Raw genomic sequence first — 17,783 nt, forward strand, 5'->3', positions numbered from 1 at the left:
AAGTGTAATGATGAAAATCCTATAAGCATCTCTACATATATCAGGAATTTGGAGGAATTTTTGACACCCCTATCAGAAAACTGCGAATAAAATGTAACACCTCGTAATTTCTCTTTTTTCAGTGGGTTGTTTATTTATTTTATGGAATATACTTCCAAAATAAACTATCAAAGTTGCTTAAAAATAATAGAAATATTATTTTTTTATTTAAAAAAAAACAATGTTTACAACATGTTTACAAAATATTTTTTACATAAACTGATCATTTTACATAAACAAAATATTTTTTACATGAACTGATTATTTTACATAAGTCAAATAAGGGAAATGAATTATACAAAACAGTTAAGTCAAATGAAAAAAAATTTGATTGAAACGAAGAAAATGATATTTTTTTAATCATTTCACATTAAATTTCATTAATTTTTTACACACTTTTGTTTTCATGTGCATAGTTGTTGCGCTTATCTCCTGGATGCACGTTACAATTCGCTTATGTGTGTCAAATTCAGTAATAAATGAAATATATGGAGATAAAAAAGGTTTATTTTTTAAGACTGAACATTTCATAATTATTTGGATTAGTTGAACTAATGTAAACATCCAAGATAAGAATAATGTAATGTTGCAACCAAAGGGACATAACTCCCAAAAGAGTTACCTGCCCCTTAAATGAGAATGTATTATGTTCTATTTTTCCTCCTCCCCTCACACTATTTTGAGGGCATTGACAATATTTCAAACAGTAGTCAAAATAATTCAAATAATTTTCATATAAAAAATTTCAAATCTAAACATTTCACTTAAACTGATTTTTTTTACATAAACTGAATATTTCACATAAACTGAATATTTTATATAAACAACTCAAATAAGAGGAAGGAATTATACAAAACAGTGAAGTCAGTCAAATGAAAAAAAAAAGATTTAAACGAAGAAAAAAAATTATATTTTTGAATCATTTCCGATGAAGTTTGATAATTTATTTTTTACAGACTTTTGTTATCATGTGCATAGGGTTTGTTTCGGCCAAATAACCCTCAGGCCTTTTTCAGGTGATTAAGCGCGACCGGATATGAATTATGAATTTTGTAACTCTATCCACAGTAAATCCTGCTTTCCATAATTGATTTTTTACCATGTTTCGGCCTACTACTCCTCTGGCCTTCTAAGGAACCTTACTGGGGATGATTGACTTGTCTGGTGCACAAGTCATTTCAAACTATGTAACTCTACAAATGAACTAGGTGAATTAACAACAAAAATTGAAAGTCACACTGAAATTATAGAACTTGGAATTTATAATCTTTTAAATTTAATTTTTGTGATGTTTTCTGGTCTTCCATTTTCAGACAAAAAAAATCGCAAAAAATCATTACGCAAAATATAAATTCTTATCTCGAAATATAGAATAATCCTTTGTTTTGAATCAGAGCAGAAAACTCCATGCAATATTCCAACAAATTTACGAAAAAGATCTCACATTGAATGACAACAAATGTGTATATAATAAAATGTCATTCGATTTCATCCGACAAATCTCCGCTAATGAAATCACCAGCTAATCACAAACTTAACAAAAATCAGTCGTTGGATTACTCGATCTGAAAAATCTATCAGAAGTCAGAACCTTGCTGGGGATGATCGACTTGTGTGGTTTACGGGTCATTTAAAAATATGTAACTCTGGCAAATGAACTACGCAAATTAACAACTAAAATTGAAAGTCACACTGAAATTCTAGAACCCTTCAAGTATGCTCACTCGTCCCCTTTGACCTGAAAAACATACTGATATATATATATATATATATATATATATATATATATATATATATATATATATATATGTATATATATGTATATATATATATGTATATATATGTGTATATATGTATATATATGCATATATATATGTATATATATATGTATATATATATGTATATGTATATATATGTATATATATGTACGTATATACATATGTATATATATACAAGTATATATATATATGTATATATATATGTATATATATGTATATATATACAAGTATATATATATGTATATATATGTATATATACAAGTATATATATATGTATATATATGTATATATACAAGTATATATATGTATATATATGCATACATATATTTATATATATATATGTATATATATGTATATATATATGTATATATATGTGTATATATATGTATATATATGTGTATATATATGTATATATATGTGTATATATATGTATATATATATGTATATATATGTGTATATATATATGTATATCTATGTATATATATATATATATGTATAATAGTATATATGTATATATATATATGTATATATATATGTATATATATATACATATATATGTGTATATTTGTATATATATGTATATATATACATATATATATATATATATATATATATATATATATATATATATATATAGTAATGATGAAAATCTTATAAGCATCTCTACATATATCAGAAATGTGAAGGAATTTTTGACACCCCTAACAGAAAACTGCGAATAAAATATAAAACCTCGTAATTTCTCTTTTGAAAGTGGGTTGTTTAATTTCTTTATGTAATATACTTCCAAAATAAACTATCAAAGTTTTTTTAAAAAATAATAGAAATATTTTTTATTAAAAAAAACAGTGTTTACAACATGTTTACAAAATATTTTTTACATAAACTGATCATTTTACATAAGTCAAATAAGGGAAAGGAATTATACAAAACAGTGAAGTCAAATGAAAAAAAATAGATTGAAACGAAAAAAAAATTACTTTTTTTATCATTTCACATGAAATTTCATTCATTTATTACACACTTTTGTTTTCATGTGCATAGTTGATGTTTCGGTCAACTCATCCTATTTCAGATGATGAAACGCGACTAGAAGTTCTCTAAATGATTCCACAGTAATTCCTACTTTCCATAGCTGTTGTTTGCTCATTAATCCTCTGGCTTTCTTGAGTATGACTGAGACCGATATCTTCAGGCAAAGCTGACTTGGACTCGTATAAATTAACAGCCTTTATCCATTGCGCCATTATCCCCGAAGGGCGATCAAGGTCGGAATTTGTAATCTTTTAAATTTAATTTTTGTGATCTTTTCTGGTCCTCCATTTTCAGACAAAAGTCAGAAAAAAAATGAATACGCAAAAAATAAAACCTTATCTCGAAATATTAAAAAAAATCCTTTGTTTTGGATCAGACGTCATGACTTTGCTGGGGCTGATCGACTTGTGTTGTAACTGACAAATGAACTACGTGAATTTACAACAAAAATTGAAAGCCAAACTGAAATTCTAGGACCCATCAGGTATGCTTACTCGCCTTTGTTGACCTGAAAAAAAAATACCGATATATATATATACTACCAATATATATATATATATATATATATATATATATATATATTTATGCTGCATATCACCATGTCAGGTTTTATAGCACCGTAGGTACGTAGCTGTAAAGATTGTTTGGTCATAGTGACACTATCGGCCGGCCAATAACATGAGCGACCTACACTCATATTAAATTTCCTGGAAACGGTAGCGTGTAACATGATATCAATATGATAGGAGTCTTGATGCTGTCACACCATCTCAATATTTAAGGCAAACATAATACGACAAGACACAATTGTAATAGATATGAGAAATACTTACTTTTTTATTTCTATACACAAATATATTACTATATTTTACAAAAAGGATCAAGAGCAATTATTACGTAAACTATTAAAATTATTACAGTGAACTACGTAGATAATCCTAACTAGTGTTGGCAGAAATGGGGGTGGCCCCGTCGTTTAGAGGGAAGCAGAAAATATGTGCTCATCCCATGGCTGTCCGGAGCAAAAGAGGTCGAAGGAATAGGAAGTGAACTGTGGTTCTCATTTACTTGTGAGTGCCTCCATGTGTGACAAATTAAATCCCGGCCATAGCAGGGTGGGGGTGAACTAGAACGACTAATAGTACGATTAAAAATAGTAACACAATAGACTTACTTCAAACTGTCCTTTCTGGTATCTGTTGGCCCACTCTTTAAGATGCATGCAATGAAAGTTTATGATATATTTTTTGCCATTTTGGAGAAATTTTTGTAGCAGAGATTTTGTCTTATTTGTAAGACAATCGTGTCTAAAATGTTTGGCCAATTATGTCTCCAGTGTAAGTTCTCATACGTGTCACTAAATGTGAATTGTGCAGAACTAAAATAGTCATACACTTTAGATGACAATGGTTTTTACTCAGTGTAAGTTCTCATGTTTCACTGACTTGCATATTTCAGAAGAATATCCACACATCAGTCTCATATTTGTTATATATATATATATATATATATATATATGTATATATATATATATATATATATATATATATATATATATCCGATGGGCTCTTTTAAGATTAGATGCTGTTCCCTTTATGGCTGCTATTTTTATTTCGTTACAACTTGGTCTTCCAGGGATTGCTTCTAAGTATTTCTGAAGATTCCTTTTTTATTTAACCAGTTGTTCCTATCACAACCGGTATAATGTATATTTCTTTCAGAGATCATGTCATTTTAAGATCATTTTTACGGTCCTGTACTGTGAGTTCTCATATGCATAAACACCATTGATTTTTTAAAGCAAGAATATCCACAAGCTTCACAAGAATGTGGTTTTTCCCCGGTGTGAATTCTTATATGTGTCACTAAATCTGATTTTCTAGAACAAGCATATCCACACACTTCACAAGAATGTGTGTTTTTCCCCGGTGTGAATTCTTATATGTGTCACTAAATCTGATTTTCTAGAACAAGCATATCCACACACTCCACAAGAATGTGGTTTTTCTCCAGTGAGAATTTCTCATATGTGTCACTAAACCTGAGTTTCTAGAAAAAGCATATCCACACATTTCACAAGAATGTGGCTTTTCTCTTTTTGTTTTATTTTACTTTAGTCGAAGTTCTCAGAAATCAAGGGGCTCACAACCAGGGGCTAACACTTGAACTCTATATGAGATACATAGATATTCGAATGTTCCATTTAAGTTCTTTATCTCTCAAGCACTGAGTTAGGAAAGAATTGAGAACATAATTTTCCTCTCTCCAATTAACCATTTTTATACATTGTAGTATATCTTTCATGTTGGTCTCTTGGTTTTACTGGATTCCGTTTTTTTTTTTTTTCATTTTTCTTAAACTTTTTCTTCTAGGGGATGGGACATCCAACCAGATGTCTGACATTTACCCCTATTTTAGTGAGTCCAACCAAGAGATCTTTTCAGGATTCTAGCCGTCCCTTTCAGTGCAATCGTTTGTATTTCACTTGCACTTGGTTCACCGGGTATGCTTGCTATGTACTTTTTTTTGTACTCCAGTGTGAGTTCTCATATGTGTCACTAAATGCGAATTTTGAGAACAAGCATATCCACACACTTCACAAGAATGTGGCTTTTCTCCAGTGTGAGTTCTAATATGTGTCACTAAATGTGATTTTCTAGAACAAGCATATCCACACACTTCACAAGAATGTGGCTTTTCCCCAGTGTGAGTTCTCATATGTGTCACTAATGCTGATTTTTGAGAACAAGAATACCCACACACTTCACAAGAATGTGGTTTTTCGCCAGTGTGAGTTCTCATATGTACAACTAAATATGATTTTATAGAACAAGCATAGCCACACACTTCACAAGAATGTGTTTTTCCCCCTGTGTGAGTTCTCATATGTGTCACTAATGCTGATTTTCTAGAACAAGCATATCCACACACTTCACAAGAATGTGGCTTTTCCCCAGTGTGAGTTCTCATATGTGTCACTAATGCTGATTTTACAGAACAAGAATATCCACACATTTCACAAGAATGTGGTTTTTCGCCAGTGTGAGTTCTCATATGTTTCACTAAAGAATATTTTTGAGAACAAGAATATCCACACACTTCACAAGAATGTGGCTTTTCACCAGTGTGAGTTCTCATATGTGTCACTAAATGTGATTTTCTAGAAAAAGAATATCCACACACTTCACAAGAATATGGCTTTTCCCCAGTGTGAGTCCTCATATGTGTCACTAAATCTGATTTTCTAGAGAAAGAATATCCACACACTTCACAAGAATGTGGCTTTTCACCAGTGTGAGTTCTCATATGTGTCACTAAATCTGATTTTCTAGAGAAAGAATATCCACACACTTCACAAGAATGTGGCTTTTCTCTTTTGCTTTCTCCAGTGTGAGTTCTCATATGTCTCACTAAAGAATATTTTACAGAACAAGAATATCCACACACTTCACAAGAATGTGGCCTTTTCTCACTGTGTACTTGCATGTTTTACTAAACTTTATCCTGGTTCAATATTATGTATTCTGTTATGAATATTACAGAATTTCACTTGAGCATTATTTCGAAAATATTCTCCTTCACAAGAATAAAATATTTAATGGAATTGAATATTGTACAATCTTGTCTTTCCAAAAACCGCATACTTTTCTGTGATTTGTGATTATCTTGTTTATAGCTTTTCATTCGTTTGAACATTAAGCACATATACCGCATATGTGAATATTATCTTCAATGTGTGTGTGATTTTCTACACTATTTCCAATAATTATTTTGAACAGTAGTATTCGCATACATATATGTGTTGTCTTTTACATCAATAATTTTCTATAGTAAAACATAATGATCCATGAAAATGTAATAATATATAATGATATATATACATATTCGCATACATATATGTGTTGTCGTTCATATCAATAATTTTCTATAACAATCATCAAACAGGAACATCTGTAAATAAAAGAAATAAATGAATTTCAATATTTTAGTATCATCGTTTATATATTGTTTTTTTTATCAAATCTTGTTTACTTAAACCTTAATATGATACACAGAAGAAAATAATCGCATGTTTTATAATTTGACACAGAAAGAGTCGATACAGGTGTTTTTTAACATATACTTTATAAAGAGTTATACCTAGAATTTTATATGATATTCTTCATAGTGGAAACATAAGAAACATTGATATATATATATATATATATATATATATATATATATAGATATATATAGATAGATAGATAGATATTTATATACATATATATATATATATAGATAGATAGATATTTATATACATATATATATATATATTGATATGGATATATATATATATATATATATATATTGATATGCATATATATATATATATTGATATATATATATACTTAGAGAGAGAGAGATATATTGATATGTATATAGATACAAAGAAATCCCTTCCCATAATTCCCTTGCTATCTTTCTGTCTCTTTCCTGCACGACCACCATGAAGTGAAGATGCATATTCTGTCTCTCCATAAATGGGGGGAGCAACGCCTCCCTCAATACTCGTTAGGTTAGTAAGCTTTGAAAAGCCTATTGTCCAGTTTTTAATTGTTTAAGTTTCTGTAAAATATATTTTGTAAAATAAAATATTTATGCTTTATCTATATTACAATTGTGTAACGTGTCGTTTTTCTTGTGTCTGCCATGAATGCCTTCATAAATGCCTTCATTGAAACAATGAAGCAGTCCGGGAAATGAAAAAAAAATTCCAGTCAGAACGTCACCAAGGGTGAAGAGTTTAAGACGTTTCCTGGGAGAAAAGGAAGCAACACAGCACATTCAACATATCAGGTATGATATTCTTGATACACAGACCCTAATGACTGGCCCATCTTTACGTCTCCCCGAGACCACTTTAAGACATTCAATATAACACGTCCGTCGGTCATACACCTCAGTGATTGGCTGATAGTGGTATAAGAGCAGCATATCGGTTGCAGCTTTTTACAATAATTTTTAATAAATAAAACGTTTGTTACGTTGATGTGAGATTAGAGTCTACATGTTCTAAACTATTTTGTACTTTCACCTAACAAATTAATAAACAAAAGATACGTTTTTTTATGTCTTTGGAGATTAGAGTCTACATGTTGATAACTATTCTGTACTTTCACCCAAAAAATTAATAAACAAAGGATGCGTTTGTTACGTTGTTGGAAATTAGAGTCTTCATGTTAACTTTTCTGTACTTTCATCTAACAAATTAATAAACAATTTTAGTCACAGTGAAAATTTGTTGGGTTTTATTATTGTAATCATACAACAAACGTATTTAAAACATTATTCGGTTGAATGTCAAATGCACATTTAAAAGTTAAAGTGAAAATTCACTGGATATTTTTATTGTCATCATACAACAAACGTATTTAAAAAATATTCAGTTGAATGTTAAATGCATATTTAAAAGTCAAAGTGAAAATTTGTTGGATTTTATTATTGTCATCATACAACAAACGTATTTAAAAAATATTCGGTTGAATGTTAAATGCACATTTAAAAGTCAAAGTAAAACTTCGTCATGCTGTGGACTTTATATACGTAATCTAAAGCTGGACTTTGGGAAAAAATTGATGCTATTGAGAAGTGAAAATGTGATTATTTGTCGGACTATAGAGAATTTTTTATTTGCACATGCAAGTCAAAATTTGAAAATTAAACATTCTATAGTTATGGTTATTCGATTGCTTGATGCTGAAATTCGGTTATATTTTAAATTCGGTTGTATTTTAACAAAAAAGTCGTTGCTGTTAAAAAAACTTTCAATGCAATCCAGTTTACTTGTATGGAAAAAGTCGTCGATTTTAAATGAGAAATTTAAAAAGAAATTTTGTTGCATCTGCTGAAAAATGTTGTCGCTCTTAAATGAAGTAATTAAAAATTTGTTTTAAAATGAAGAATTTTGGAAATGTGATTCAGTTTTGTCGTATTAAGGAGGAGGAGTCACGTATCTAGCTGTGTCTAGCCAAGTATCATGGGTTGGGAAGCACGAATAGCAGGGATATTTGTGTGGACTTGGAATCAGAAAAAGTAGGGATATCTGAGTGGGTTAGGAAGCAAGATTAGAAGGAATATCTGAGTGAATTAGGAAGCGCGACTAACAGGGATATTTGAGTGGGCTAGGAAGCAAGATTAGCGGGAATTTCTGTGTGCGTTACAAAGCGAGACTAGCAGGGCTAGGAAGTGAGACAAGCAGGAATATCTGAGTGGGCTAGGAAGTTAGGCTAGCAGGGATATCTTAGTTGGCTAGGAAGCAAGACTAGCGGGAATATCTGAGTGGGCTGGAAATTGGGACGAGCAGGGATATCTGAGTGGGCTAGGAAGCGGGACTAGTAGAGATATTCAAGTGGGCTAGGAAGCAGGACTAGCAGGGATATTTTATTGCCTAGTGGGAATATTTGAGTGGGCTAGGAAGCGAGACTAGCGGGAATATCTGACTGGGCTAGGAAGCGGGACTTGCAGCGATATCTGAGTTGGCTAGGAAGCGTGACTAACATGGATTTCTGATTTGGTTAGGAAGTGAAACTAGCAGGGATTTCTGAGTTGGCTAGGAGGCGGGACTAGCAGGGATATCTGAGTGGGCTAGGAGGCGAGACAAGCAGGGATATTTGAGTGGGCTAGGAAGTGAGACTAGTAAGGCTTTCTGATTTGGCTAGGAAGTGAGACTAGCAGGGATATATAAGTAGGCTAGGAAGTGAGACAAGCAGGAATATTTGAGTGGGCTAGGAAGCAAGACTAGCGGGAATATCTGAGTGGGCGAGAAAGTGGGACGAGCAAGGATATCTGAGTGGGCTAGGAAGTGGGACTGGCAGGGATATTCAAGTGGGCTAGGAAGCAAGACTAGTGGGAATATTTGAGTGGGCTAGGAAGCAAGACTAGCGGGAATATCTGAGTGGGCTAAGAAGCAAAACTAGCGGGAATATCTGAGTAGGCTAAGAAGCAAAACTAGCAGGGGTATCTAAGTGGGCTAGGAAGTGAGACTAGCAAGGTTGTAGGTTTATGAGGATCTTTTAGGACCGGGGTGGAAATGTGGTTTAATGTGATTTGCATATCAATGAGTTTGCTAGACACTGGAATGAGAGACTATAAGGCAGGCATTCAAGATGACAGCAGTTGAGTTCTGGAGAACAGTAATGAAAGTGATGGAACTTAGAATGTCATCTCAATGCTGAATGATTGAAAATTAAACATTCTATAGAACTTATAATGGCAATTCGAGTGCGTGATGCTTTAATTCGGTTAAATTTACAATTCGGTTGTATTTGAACAAAAAAGTCGTTGCTGTTAAAAGAACTTTCTATGCAATTCAGTTGACTTGTACAAAAAAAGTCGTCGTTTTTAAATGAGAAATTTAAAAAGAAATTTGGTTGCATTTGCTAAAAGAATTGTCGCTCTTAAATGAAGTAATTAAAACAGGGATTTCTGATTGGACTAGGAAGCGTTACTAGCAGGGATATCTTAGTTGCCTAGGAAGCAAGACTAGCAGGAATATCTGAGTGGGCTAGGGAGCATTACTAGCAGGGATATCTGAGTGAGTTAGGAAGTGAGACTAGCAGGGATATCTGAGTAGGCTAGGAAGCTAGATTAGCCGCGATATTTGAGTTGGCTGGGAAGCAAGACTAGCAGGGATATCTTAGTTGGCTAGGAAGCAAGACTAGCGGGAATATTTGAGTGGGCTAGGAAGTGAAAGTGTAGCGATATGAATGGGCTAGGAAGTGAAAGTAGTATGGTTGTAGGTTTATGAGGTGAGATTTAAGGATCAGAGGGGGATGTGGTTTTAATTGATTTGCATATAAAGACACTTGAATAAGGGACTATAAGGCCGGCAATCAACATAGCATCAGTTGAGTTCTGGAGAACAGTAATGAAAGTGATGGAACTGAGAATGTCATCTGAATGCTGATAAGATTCCAGTTTTTTTTTATTAGAATTATGTGGTATTTTTCCACTGTATAGTGTCGGTTATCTTAGGTTTGCCACAATTGACTGTTGTGACTTGTGCCTTGTCGGTCTGGTGATGTTAGAAAAGATTTCATCTCCACTGATCACAACTTCAGAATGATTATCCACACCTTCAGTCTGATCATGTGATTTTTTATATCCAAATTATCCAATCAAATGAGTCGAACGTGATGGCTACCTCAAGCATAAAAGAATCAACATTGCCATAAACTTTTTCTTTGCTTAAGCTCTTCCAGACAGTCACAGATAAATGTCGTCCATCAGTTTTTCTGACAAATAAATTATTTGGTTGAATATTATACGCACATTTAAAAGTCAAAGTGACAATTATTTGGTTGAATGTTAAATGCACATTTAAAAGTGAAAGTGAAAATTATTTGGTTGAATGTTAAATGCACATTTAAAAGTGAAAGTGAAAATTATTTGGTTGAATGTTAAATGCACATTTAAAAGTCAAAGTGAAAATTATTTGGTTGAATGTTAAAGTCACATTTAAAAGTCAAAGTGAAAATTATTTGGTTGAATGTTAAATGCACATTTAAAAGTCAAAGTAAAAATTATTTGGTTGAATGTTAAATGCACATTTAAAAGTCAAAGTGAAAATTATTTGGTTGAATGTTAAATGCACATTTAAAAGTCAAAGTGAAAATTATTTGGTTGAATGTTAAATGCACATTTAAAAGTCAAAGTAAAAATTATTTGGTTGAATGTTAAATGCACATTTAAAAGTCAAAGTGAAAATTATTTGGTTGAATGTTAAATGCACATTTAAAAGTCAAAGTGAAAGTTATTTGGTTGAATGTTAAATGCACATTTAAAAGTCAAAGTGAAAATTATTTGGTTGAATGTTAAATGCACATTTAAAAGTCAAAGTGAAAATTATTTGGTTGAATGTTAAATGCACATTTAAAAATCAAAGTGAAAATTATTTGGTTGAATGTTAAATGCACATTTAAAAGCTAAAGTGAAAATTATTTGGTTGAATGTTAAATGCACATTTAAAAGTCAAAGTGAAAATTATTTGGTTGAATGTTAAATGCACATTTAAAAGTCAAAGTGAAAATTATTTGGTTGAATGTTAAATGCACATTTAAAAGTCAAAGTGAAAATTATTTGGTTCAATGTTAAATGCACATTTAAAAGTCAAAGTGAAAATTATTTGGTTGAATGTTAAATGCACATTTAAAAGTCAAAGTGAAAATTATCTTAAGGATCAGGGTGAGGGAATATAAGGCCAGCAGTCAAGATGGCGGCAGTTGAGTTCTGGAGAAGAGAAAGGAACATGATGGAAGTTAGAATGTCATCTGAATGCAGATAAGATTCAGTTTTTTAGAATTATGTCGTATTTTGAAAATTCGTAATGCTGTGGATTTTATATACGTATTCAAAAGCTGGACTTTGGAAAAAAATTGATGCTCTTAAGAAGTTAAATATGCATTAAAAGCTCAGACTTGTGATTATTTGTCGGACTCTAGAGAATTTTTTATTTGCACATGCAAGTCAAAATTTGAAAAGTAAACATTCTATAGACTTTATAATGAAAATTTAATATTCTACCGAACTTATAATGGAAATTCGAGTGCGTGATGCTGAAATTAGGTTATATTTAAAATTCGGTTGTATTTGAACTAAAAAGTTGTTGCTGTTAAAATAACTTTCTATGCAATTCAGTTGACTTGTACGGAAAAAGTAGTTTTTAAATGAGAATGTTAAAAGGAAATTTTGTTGCATTTGCTAAAAAGTTATCGCTCTTAAATGAAGTAATTAAAAATTTGTCATTTTAAAATGAAGAATTTTGGAAATGTGATTCAGTTTTGTTGTATTAAGGAGGAGTCGTCACGTATCTAGCTGTGTCTAGCCAAGTATCGTGGGTTAGGAAGCACGAATAGCAGGGATATTTGTGTGGACTTGGATTCAGAAAAAGCAGGGATATCTGAATGGTCTGGGAAGCATTACTAACAGGGATATCTGAATGAGTTAGGAAGCGAGACTAGCAGGAATTTCTGAGTTGGCTAGGAAGTGAGACTAGCAGGGATTTCTGAGTTGGCTAGGAAGTGAGATTAATGGAAATATCTGAGTGGGCGAGGAAGTGGGACTAGCAGGGATATTTTATTGGCTAGGAAGCGAAACTAGCCTGGTTGTAGGTTTGTGAGGTGAACTTAAAGGATCAGGGGGAATGCGGTTTAATGTGATTTGCATATCAATGAGACAATTAGACACTGGAATGAGAGACTATAAGGCCAGCAGTCAAGATGGCGGCAGTTAAGTTCTAGAAAACAGGAATGAAAATGATGGAACTCACAATGTCATCTCAATGCTGATAAGATTCCATTTTTTGATTAGAATTATGTGGTATTTTTCAACTGAGTGGGATAAGAAGTGAGACTAGCGTGGATATCTGAGTGGGTTATTCAGCGAAACTAGCATGGATATCTGAGTGGGCTAGGGAAGCGAGACAAGCAGGGATATCTGAGTGGGCTAGGGAAGCAAGTCTGATCATGTGACTTTTATACCCAAATTATCCAATCAAATGAGTCGGACGTAATGGCTACCTTAAGCATAAAAAGAATAAACATTCCCCAAAACATTTTCTTTTGCTTAAGCTCTTCCAGATGGTCGCAGGTAAATGTCGTCCATCACTTTTTCCGACAAATTAATTGTTAGGTGGAAGTACAGTATAGTTTAAAACATGTGGGTTCTAAACCTACCTTTGTAAAATAAAAAAATAAAAATCGATACAAGGATGTCTGTCTCCCTTTCACCACCACAAAAATTTGAAACTGCGAACGATTACATGTCATTTTGACTGAAATTTGGACAGGAAGTAGGTGCTTAATTCATGTTAAATTTATATAACAAAGTCTTAAATATTTATAATCTGTTTTTTTTATTCTATTTTTCGTGATATTTTTATGGCTTTTCAGACGCAATTGTAAACAAAAAGTAGATTTTCATTTTTTTAGGATTAAAACTATGGTGGCTTCGATTGTAAACATTTACCAATGATTTTTTTTTACATTAAATTTTAGTTGATTGGTGATTGTCAATAAATGGGTGCTCATTTTTATGTAAACTTTTTTAAAGAAAGTGTTGCCTCATCTATAACCTTAAATATTGAATAAAATGGTACTAGTGCACTTATTGATCCGTGCTGAAATAATAACGTTATTATTTAAAAAGCCATTCTAAACATGAGGAGAGGAGGATGTTTTGTACCTATTTTATACTTTAACCCTACAATTGAATAAAAAACATATCATAAAACTTTCATTAAACTTGGAAATACGATCTAAAAAAAAAATAGGGCGGATCAGTAAGTGCACTAGCACCAATAAAACATTACAATTCACATGAAAACGATTGATTGAAAATGTTTTTAAAAATAAAAAAAAAACAATTAAATATCGAAAAAAACAGTTTAAAGCAACTTCGAATTAAATTATTTTGTTTATGGTAAACATAATTATTTTACTAGAAATCACCTAAGTTTTACTTAAATAAACACATTTTTGATAAAAACATCTAATTGTCTGATTGAATACTATCTTTTAAAGTGAAGTATACATCGGTACGTCTCGTAGGGAAAGATCGTCTCCCGGTCCTTTTATTTACAAAAAGAAGAGATTTTAAGACTGTCGCGCCCTCTAGTGGTAGTTCATTGAAGTGCAAGGGAGATAATCCTGTCCAATATATTACATAAAGGAGTATTGGTCAATTACTCTATGCAGTTTAGGCACCGCCAAAAATGGCCGCAAAATCAAGTTGTTGTTGTTTTTTAAAACTAAATTACATTTATTAAAATCCATTATTTCTGAGTAACTTTTTTTTTCCAGAAAGATAAAACCCTGAATTTTATCATATAGAAAACAGAATAATGTAAAACTTTTTCTACTATTTTTAATTAAATTTTAAATGTTAAATTTTCCCAAAAAGTTAACAATTGACATTTTTTGTCTTGCACAAAAAACGTACTTAAATATAAAAAAAAAAAAAGGTTTTTGAAATAATTAATTTATTTATTTATTTTCTAACTAAGATTTAGGATGATTTTCTAAGAGAATATGCAAAAATATTATAATATAAGTACCTGAATTTCAAATAATTCCACTTATTCATATAGGTAACCAGATATCTCGCATCGATCTACAGTTTATATCGACTCTGTTTACGTTTTGCATTTGATAAGAAGAAAACTATGGAAGACCAAACACGCCAAAAAAACTTATTTTTCAGTGACGAAAATTTCAATGTATTATTAAGCTGAGGCTGGCCAGTATCAGATGGGTGACCATTTGTATGAGTTTGGTTTTTAATGTGTATGTGTGTGGGGGCCAGGCTCCCCAAAATGGGGGGGGGCAATTTAAAGCAGAATAAAGAAAAATTATTTCAGCGCGTTTGGTCCACTGTAGTCGAAAGGCGGCAAACGTTTTCAAACGGGATCGAAAAAAATGATGCCATTTTTAACACAAAGGGCACAATATTTATCGAATTTTTTTTTGTATCGATTATTCAAAGCATGCCCTGTTTAATAATGGTCATGCATTATTCGGCTCGCTAAAAAAAAATTGTTAATTTATTTATCAAAAATTTTAAAATGGCTTTTTTCGTATAAATATTAAAATTTTTTTTTTGTTTTGCTTAACTTAAATTAATTATTTTACTTAACATATTCACCGAATTTCACACTTCAAAACTCAAAAGCGGGATAATTAAACACAATCGAAGTTCTGATATTCAGACGTCAAAATAAGGTATGCAAACAAGTTTTTTTTTTAATCTATAATTCTGTCCCTGTCAATATGTTTTGTTCAGTTTCAGATGATTATTTTAAGCATATTTGTTCCCACTTCAAAACAAGGGGGGTTGTAAGCAAAAAAATATATATATATAAATATCGTTTATGAAAAATAAGTACACTGTTATAAAGTTCATTCTTCTCCTAATAATCGCTGAAAATTTCGTATTGATCGGATAATTACCTGATTTTTGGTAGATTTTAAAAAAGACGGTCCGTCAAAAAGTACTGACCTGCCCCCCCCCAGTTTTGGCGGTGCCTAATGCAGTTTAATTAACCGTTTTAACGTAAGTAACACGCCGATATTAACCGAGCAGAAGAACTGTTTAATATTTTACAAAAATTCTGTTTGCATTTGGTGAGAGGCGGCAGAGCCACAACACCCCCCGCCCTTCAATCGTCTCTGCCAAATGTATATAACAAAGAACGAAAAACAAACCGGCAGTCTCCTACTCCGTTAAAAAAAACAAAAAAAAAAAACGGCGACCATAAAGTGACTGCATTTCTTCATATCTTGGAAACTACTTGTTTCCTGGAATTTTAAAAGTAAGAGGTAATTTTAAAGGATTTTCCGAGGGTGGAAAGAAAGTCTTCCCGCCTTCCCCCGAAAAAAAATCATGGCCACAAGATGGGTGCTCATTTTACGTTAAATTATTACAGAAAAGTGATACCCTACTTTTTTTTAAAACTAACATTTTTTATATCTTGGAAACTACTCGTTTGCCGTAATTTTAAACGTTAATTTCGTTTTCAGCGATCCCGAAAACTTATAAGACTGGTAATTTTAAAGGAATTTTCGAGGGTGAAATAATTCTTCATATTTACCGGATTTTTTTTTTAATCAGCAATTCATATATTTTTATTCAAGTTTGTTATAAAGTACGGCGGAGTCAATATTTTTATTAGATTGCAATAAAAATACACTTTTTTTTAATGTTAAAGATTTTTTTTTAAGAATCAATATATCTGAGGTGCAAAAAAAACCTGCTTTTCTGTTTCAGATTATTTTTAAAAGTTATTCAAAGCGAATTTTTAAAAGCGTAAAAATAACTTACCATTCATATTGGATTGCAATAAAAAAATAAACTTATTTCAATATTTAAAATTATTTGTAAGTTGTTAAATGATATTTTTAAACATTAAAAAAAAGAAACTTACCTTTCATTCAGGAAATTAGATACGAGAAAAGTGCCGTCTTATCTTTTGTGTTCAAAACAGAAAATTTGTTTGTTCTGATTTCTTTAGTAACTTGATACAACTTTTGTTCTGTGTGTCCAATTCATTTAGAAATAAAATATATGAAAATATAAAAAAAATAAAATTAAAAGTTGAAAAACACGATTTAAACGTAAAATTACTTAAAGGAAAAAATCAACTGCTAAAGAACAAAGAACTTAAGGTCATCGTAATAACACGGTGTAATCATTATTTTGTCCCTTGTGTAAAAATTAGGCACCGCCAAAACTGGGGGGGGGGACAGGTCAGTACTTTTTGACGGACCGTCTTTTTAAAAATCTACCAAAAATCAGGTAATTATCCGATCAATACGAAATTTTCAGCGATTATTAAGAAAAGAATGATCTTTATAACAGTATACTTATTTTTCATAAACGATATTTATATATATATATATTTCTTTGCTTACAAAACCCCCTTGTTTTGATGTGGGAACAAATATGCTTAAAATAATCATCTGAAACTGAACTCAACATATTGTGTTGTTGTAAGGGACAGAATTATAGATTTAAAAAAAATGTTTGCATACCTTATTTTGACGTCTGAATATCAGAACTTCGATTGTGTTTAATTATCCCGCTTTTGAGTTTTGAAGTGTGAAATTCGGTGAATATGTTAAGTAAAATAATTAATTTAAGTTAAGCAAAACAAAAAAAAAAAAATTTAATATTTATACGAAAAAAGCCATTTTAAAATATTTGATAAATAAATTAACAATTTTTTTTTAGCGAGCCGAATAATGCATGACCATTATTAAACAGGGCATGCTTTGAAGAATCGATACAAAAAAAAAAATTCGATATATATTGTGCCCTTTGTGTTAAAAATAGCATCATTTTTTTCGATCCCGTTTGAAAACGTTTGCCGCCTTTCGACTACGGTGGACCAAACGCGCT

At 31.4% G+C, this 17,783-nt stretch overlaps 1 protein-coding gene across 1 annotated transcript; it reads right to left on the reverse strand.

Moving 5' to 3' along the window:
- Nucleotides 1-5,185: 5,185 nt before the first annotated feature.
- Nucleotides 5,186-17,018, reverse strand: LOC145270709 (uncharacterized). The gene is made up of 2 exons (XM_080126323.1): nucleotides 16,810-17,018; nucleotides 5,186-6,803 (listed from the first exon to the last, which is right to left on the reverse strand). Exon 2 carries the CDS (start codon nucleotides 6,336-6,338, stop codon nucleotides 5,349-5,351), a length of 990 nt encoding a protein of 329 aa, XP_079982449.1. The 5' UTR covers nucleotides 6,339-6,803; nucleotides 16,810-17,018; the 3' UTR covers nucleotides 5,186-5,348.
- Between the last annotated feature and the right edge of the window lie 765 nt (nucleotides 17,019-17,783).

This window comes from Euprymna scolopes, chromosome 46 (genome assembly GCF_053919585.1).
Source record: "Euprymna scolopes isolate OS-2025 chromosome 46, ASM5391958v1, whole genome shotgun sequence".
NCBI classification, from domain to species: Eukaryota; Metazoa; Mollusca; class Cephalopoda; order Sepiida; family Sepiolidae; genus Euprymna; species Euprymna scolopes.